The following is a 6,690-nucleotide window of genomic DNA, read 5'->3' as shown; positions in this document are numbered from 1 at the left end:
CCTCCTTCCCTCCCTCCCTCCCTCCTTCCCTCCCTCCTTCCCTCCTTCCCTCCCTCCTTCCCTCTTTCTTTCTTTTTTTTGTTTTTTGAGACAGAGCTTCGCTCTTGTTGCCCAGGCTGGAGTGCAATGGCACGATCTTGGCTCACTGCAACCTCCGCCTTCTGGGTTCAAGTGATTCTCCTGCCTCAGCTTCCAAAGTAGCTGGGATTACAGACATGCACCACCACACCCAGCTAATTTTTGTGTTTTTAATAGAGATGGGATTTCTCCATGTTGGTCAGGCTGGCCTCGAACTCCTGACGTCAGGTGGTCTGCCCACCTCGGCCTCCCAAAGTGCTGGGATTACAGGCGTGAGCCTCCCCTCCGCTCCCCTCCTGTCCTCTCCCCTCCCCTCTCCTCTCCTCTCCTTTCCTTCCTCTTTATTTTCCTTCCTTTCTTTCCCTTCCTTCCTCCCTCCCTCCCTTCATTCCTCTGTTCCCCTCTCTCTTTAATGGCAGATAGTCAGATAATAGGACAATAATTATTAACATTTATTGGACACTTACTATATGCCAGGTACTGTGCTAAGCACCTAGTCCTTCTAGATGTGGAACTGAAACAGTTGTGGGCTGGGCTCAGTGGCTCACACCTGTAATCTCAGCACTTCAGGAGGCCGAGGCGGGCAGATCACTTGAGGTCAGGAGTCAGTATATAACGTGAATGAATTGAGATTTGGGTTCATTGGCCTGAATTCTCCCATTTTGCTTATTTCTGTGTGATATGCCTGAGCAGAGGTTGCCATGAAAGGGGCAACTGGAGGGGTGGCATTGGGACTTTTGAGCACCGAGAAACTTAGTGACTCTGTGAAGAGCCCTTCCCAGACTTCCCTGGGACTCCTTACATGTGACCTCTCAAAGGGTCAGTGGAGGCCCAGCTGTCCACTTTTCCAAAGCCAGTCTGTGTGTATTCTACAAAATAAACTTTCTCAGTTGTTTCTTTTTTTTTTTTTTTTTGAAGACAGAATCTTGCTCTGTCACCCAGGCTGGACTGCAGTGGCATAATCTCGGCTCACTGCAACCTCCTCCTCCTCCCGGGTTCAAATGATTCTTGTGCCTGAGCTTCCCAAGTAGCTGGGACTACAAGGGTGCGCCATCACACCCAGCTAATTTTTGTATTTTTAGTAGAGATGGGGTTTTACCATGGTGGTTAGGCTGGTCTCGAACTCCTGAGCTCAAGTGATCTGCCCGCCTCAGCCTCCCACAGTGCTGAGATTACAGGCATAAGCCACCGTGACGGCCCATAATTATTTCAGTTCCACATCTAGAAGGGTTAAGTGCTTAGCACAGTGCCTGGCATATAGTAAGTGCTCAATAAATGTTAGTAATGTTATATTATAATTAAATTATCTGTGTCATAAGGCATTCAGCACATTCAAAAGATAACTCACCTAGCATGTTTTTAATAAGCCTTGGATGGCAGAGGACCCTTACCCTTCGTCGGTCACCCATCTGCTCCTGATCTGAGTCAAGGTGAAGTTTGGTTTGTGTTTCCAGACCACCTCCAGCCACACTACAGACAACAGAGATTTCTAACCCCCTAGCAAAAGACCCTGTGTAGTGCATTTGGAAGGTTAGGAGGAAGAAAAGTAGTTAAGAAGTCTTAAGTCAGGGACCCTGGCCCTGAGGCCTGTGGGACTTGGATGAAGGACACAGTCTAAGTAAGAACACGAGACTCGTATGCATGTGGAAATAGGTCCATTCCAGGCAGAAGTTATTTTTTGGCCATCTACCACGTTTGCCTAATTCTCAGCCTTAACTCCCAACAGGCATGAAGTCCTTGCCTACAAAGCAGCTTTAGGGGCTCTCAGATTTCAAGAAGCTAGGTTAGGCCCCTCCCAAACTGTCCCTCTCTCTCTCTGCAGAATTGCTCACAGCTGTCTCTCCTCTGCCCACAACCAAGAGCTGTAGCCATCACTTGGTGGGTGCTCTGGGGTGGGAAGAGACAGTGCAAATGTTCAGCGGGAGCTTTGCAGTCTGCCCTAGAACATGACCAGCGCAGTAATTTCTCCTTCCTACCTCCTCATTTTAGGGTTTTTGCCAAACTATTTACTACCTCCTTATGAGGAAGTGGTGAACCGACCTCCAACTCCTCCCCCACCATACAGTGCCTTCCAGCTACAGCAGCAGCAGCTGCTGCCTCCACAGTGTGGCTCTGCAGGTGGCAGTCCCCCGGGCGTCGATCCCACCAGGGGATCCCAGGGGGCACAGAGCAGCCCCTTGTCTGGGCCCAGCAGAAGCAGCACAAGACCCCCAAGCATCGCTGACCCTGAGCCCTCTGACCTACCAGTTGACCGAGCAGCCACCAAAGCCCCGGGGATGGAGCCCAGTGGCTCTGTGGCCGGCCTGGGGGAACTGGACCCAGGGGCCTTCCTGGACAAGGATGCAGAATGTAGGGAGGAGCTGCTGAAAGATGACAGCTCTGAACACGGCGCACCCGACAGCAAAGAGAAGACGCCTGGGAGACATCGCCGCTTCACAGGTGACTCGGGCATTGAAGTGTGTGTGTGCAACCGAGGCCACCATGACGATGACCTCAAAGAGTTCAACACGCTCATCGATGATGCTCTGGATGGGCCCCTGGACTTCTGCGACAGCTGCCATGTGCGGCCCCCTGGTGACGAGGAGGAAGGCCTCTGCCAGCCCTCCGAGGAGCATGCTCGAGAGCCTGGGCACCCGCACCTGCCACGGCCACCCGCATGCCTGCTGCTGAACACCATCAATGAGCAGGACTCTCCCAACTCCCAGAGCAGCAGCTCCCCGAGCTAGAGCAGGCCCTGCCAGCACCCAGAACTTGGCAAAGCAACCAGGGTAGGGGAGAACCACGAGAGAAGCATTAAGTGACTTTCAGAGACTTTCAGAGTACAGCCACTTGGTTCCTTTTTGTTTGTTTTCCTCCTTCTCTCCTGCATTTTCCTCCATCTCCAGGTACAGTTTGGGGTGTGGATGCCTCTCCTTCCACAAGGGCACAGTGTTGTGGAGGGCTAAGTTGGTTCTGTGACTCATTCCTCATACTCCAACTCCATCTCTTTCTTTAAAGTCCAATCTCATCTACCTGTTTGGATCAGAGAGATGTGTTTTAAAAGCCCCCAAGGAAAGAGGCTGGGACTGTGCCCTGACATGATTCTTGGTGATGGATTAGGTTTGTGCTCTGATTCTAGTTTAAGAGAACATTGCTGTGTCTCAGTCCAGGAGAGGCAGCCCATCTTGGCCCTGGATGAAAAAGGAAGCCCACAGAGGCCCAGGGCTTGTCCCTGTGGCTGCCAGTGGCTGCCGAGCCAGCATTGAGCTAATCCTGTGGGAGGATGAGAGTGCTGGGCCATTGTATGATAGGTTGGTAGGGGCTTGTGGATCTGTCAAATTCCAGGTGACAAGATCGATGCACCCCATGTGCCCTTGAGGTGCCTCTTCCCCGGGCTCTGGCTGGCTGCAGGCTGGTTCTGGTGTGAAAGATGATACTGCCTTTTCCTTGTTTGTTTGTTTCCTCTAAAAACAAACAACAAAAGACAGCTGAAAACACGAACTTCACCGGTGGGCAGGCAAGAATTCTCTTCTGGAAAATGACGTTTGTGGCTCTTTCCCAAGTTGGCTTTCAAAGAGCCTGGCTGCCATTGAGCCAGAAGATGTCTTGTGTGAAGGCTGGGGTGGAAGCTGTCTTGGAACCTCTGTGAGCCGGAGGCCCTAAGCTGCAGCAGTGAATAGAGGTGCAGCTCTCGGCCTCTTGCCCTTTGGTCTGTGTTCGCAGGTGACCCGTGTCAGCCTGTGTTGCAAGCACACACCCTGCGGGCCTTCACGTCTCACTGTTCCGTATGAGGAAACAGACAGCGGACTGAGGAAGCGATGGCCCCTGAGAAAGGGCCCCTGTTGCCTGGCTCTCGCACAGAGTTTTGTCTTTGATTCTGAATAAATATTTGTTGTGGGTTTTTCTTTCTTTTTTTTTCTTTTTTTTTTTGGTGGCGGTTGTTGTTTGTTTTAAACTGACCACTTGGAAGAAATACGTTGGTTATCTGTGGTTGTCATGCCTTGTCCCTGCCTCTGCCCCCACCCCTTTTGAGTCGGGTGACTCATTTTTCTGTGTAGAGACTCGGTGGCCCAGGCAGGAGGTGAAAGCAGCTGTCCGGAAGGCCCTGGGGACGCTTGTGCCTGTTGCTCAGCTTCAGGTCACCAGCTGAGCTGTGACAGGAAAATCTGAATGGAGGCAGCAAACAGCCAAAACAAACATTCCCCGCCCAGCCCTGTGCATATGAAGAGTCTATTTCTTCCCCCAACTCTTGAACGATGATGATATTCAGACGAAGCATCGATGTTATGGAAGAAAGAAAGAAAAAGAAAAAATATATATATATATATGTATGTCCAAAAACAGACAAATCCAAGGCTGTGAGGTAAACAAATGTCTGCATTTGGATTCCACAAAACCAAAATCCGTGTTGAACAAAGTGAAGTCCATACACAGTGACCTTTTGGGTGAGCCGTATGTGTCTGTCCATTGTGTGTGAGCCTCAAGCCCTGTTTTCCTGTGAAGATACTTTGAGTGGCAGCCATTCTCCCCACGTGAACCACACGTCTGGAGCACAGACAGCCCTCTCAAGGTCATTGATCTTACGCATTTACTGTTTACCGAACAAATGTCTGACTGTGTACTCGGGTGTACTCCGCAGCATTGTCGACTGCAGTCCCCTGTGTTTGCCAGATACTGTGCTTGAAGTAGAGGTTTTACTCTACTCATCACTGCGATTTGCACATTGCTCCGTGGACACTCGGAGGCCTGTGTTCTGTTCCCTGTAAATGGAAGCGTGCTCTGAGCCTGTCTGCCTCCCTCGGCTGCTGCTGGTCCTCGGTACCAGCCCCCAGGGTTGTCCACAACCACGTGGGACAGAAGAAGGTGGAATTTCAGACAGAAACTTGATTGGGTCTTCAATGACAGGCTTGGACTAGCTGTGGCCCAGACATCGGCCCTGCCCAGAATTGCCAGGAGGAGGCTTTGCAGGCTGTAGTGGGGCCACAGGGCCTGCCTCCCTCTGGTGAGTCCAACAGGCGCAAGCAAGCTAGCATGTGGCCAGAGGCAGCCAGAGTGTGTCACAGCCCTCAGATGCCTTTCCTTCTACCTTTTTTTTTTTTTTTTTTTTTTTTAAGAATCCCCAAATAACTCATGAAGGGTCTCAAAGGCGAACAAGTTTTACCAAAATGAATCCTTTTTCAGTTAACAGATCAAATGGATGAGTTCTGACCCTCTCAAGTTCCTTTCCCCAGTTAGAGTGGGGAACTGGGCAAGTGTTAACTGTGGGACTCACTGCAGCGTCCTACCCTAAAGGCACGAGAAGACAGAAATGCAACCTGCGGAACTGGGATTGGTTCCCAAGTCAGTTTGGCCCCCGATACAGGAGGCTGCCCTGCTCAGAGAGAGATTTAATAGGGAGCTGAAGGAATCCTTAGGGGGCCAGGGAGATGTGACTGAGACTGGTTTTCCACGTGAATGAGACGGGGTTGGTGGAGGGTTTGGTGCTACAGCCAGTCGGAAGATTTGCAAATGCGAACACATTCCTGTGTGAGGCACGTTACCCTTTGTCAGTTATTGTGAATATGTGTATTTTAAGCAATAAGATTCAGCTGGTCAGACTTTTCTGGGCAGTCTCGGTGACGCATTTCCTGTGCTGTGATTGTTCTGAAGACGGAGTGGCTCTAACCACTGTGAGAAGCCCGAATAAAATTGATCCCAAAATGCTACTGCTCTTTCTTGCTGCACTTCGTTCCCTTTTCTTCTTCCTCAGTCTTCAGGGAATTGCACCTCAAGATCCTAAACCACAAGCACTTTTCTCTACCCAGAGACTGAGAGGTTGTCACACAGCCATTGAGGACAGGGCGCTGGGGGCCAAAGAGAAACCACAGGGCCAAGGGCAGCTGGACAGTGCTGCTGGGTCCACACTCTGTCCTGAGGAGTCCTCCCCTCTCTCTGTCAGGGAATGTTCCTGATGTTTGGAATACTTTGGCAAGTCCCATAAACAGGCTAAAATCAGATCCCGAGAAAGCAGAGACAAGTTTTGTCAGATACCCCGTTGCTAAAACATGGCTTGTTTTTGAGACAGAGTCTCACTCCGTCACCCAGGCTGGGGTGCAGTGGCGCGATCTTGGTTCACTGCAGCCTCTACCTCCCAGGTTCAAGTGATTCTCCTGCCTCAGCCTCCTGAGTAGCTGGGATTACAGGCACCCACCACCACGCCTGGCTAATTTTTGTATTTTTAGTAGAGATGAGGTTTCACCATGTTGGCCGGGCTGGTCTCGATCTCCTGACCTCAGGTGATCCGCCTGCCTTGAGCTCCCAAAGCGCTGGGATAATAGGCCAGCCACCCTGGCCTGGGATTACAGGAGTGAGCCACTGTGCCCAGCTATTTTTTTATTTTTATTTTTTAAATAATAGAGACAGGCTGGGTGAGGTGGCTCACGCCTGTAATTCCAGCGCTTTGGGAGGTCAAGCTGGGCAGATCACTTGAACTCAAGAGTTTGAGACCAGTCTGGGTAACATGGCAAGACCCCATCTCTACAAAAAATACAAAACTTGGCTGGGCGTGGTGCTGTGCTCCTGTGGTCCCAGCTACGTGGGAGGCTGAGGTGGGAGGATGGCTTAAGCCCAGGAGGTGGAGGTAGCAGTGAGCTG

General features: G+C 51.0%; 1 protein-coding gene across 2 annotated transcripts in view; it reads left to right on the top strand.

The window, feature by feature from the left end:
* Positions 1-5,762, top strand: part of WBP1L (WW domain binding protein 1 like) — a 47,313-nt gene extending 41,551 nt beyond the window's left edge. For both annotated transcript variants that reach the window (XM_017851687.1, XM_017851686.1), the window contains one exon: positions 2,068-5,762. In XM_017851687.1, the coding sequence (XP_017707176.1) occupies positions 2,068-2,804 (737 nt within the window). In that variant the 3' untranslated portion in view covers positions 2,805-5,762. The remainder of the gene's footprint in view (positions 1-2,067) is intronic.
* The last annotated feature ends 928 nt before the right edge of the window (positions 5,763-6,690 follow it).

This window comes from Rhinopithecus bieti, unplaced genomic scaffold (assembly GCF_001698545.2).
Source record: "Rhinopithecus bieti isolate Rb0 unplaced genomic scaffold, ASM169854v2 scaffold_31787, whole genome shotgun sequence".
Taxonomy (NCBI): Eukaryota; Metazoa; Chordata; class Mammalia; order Primates; family Cercopithecidae; genus Rhinopithecus; species Rhinopithecus bieti.
The sequence above is the reverse complement of the archived record's forward strand: the minus strand, read 5'-3'. Positions and strand labels throughout refer to the sequence as shown.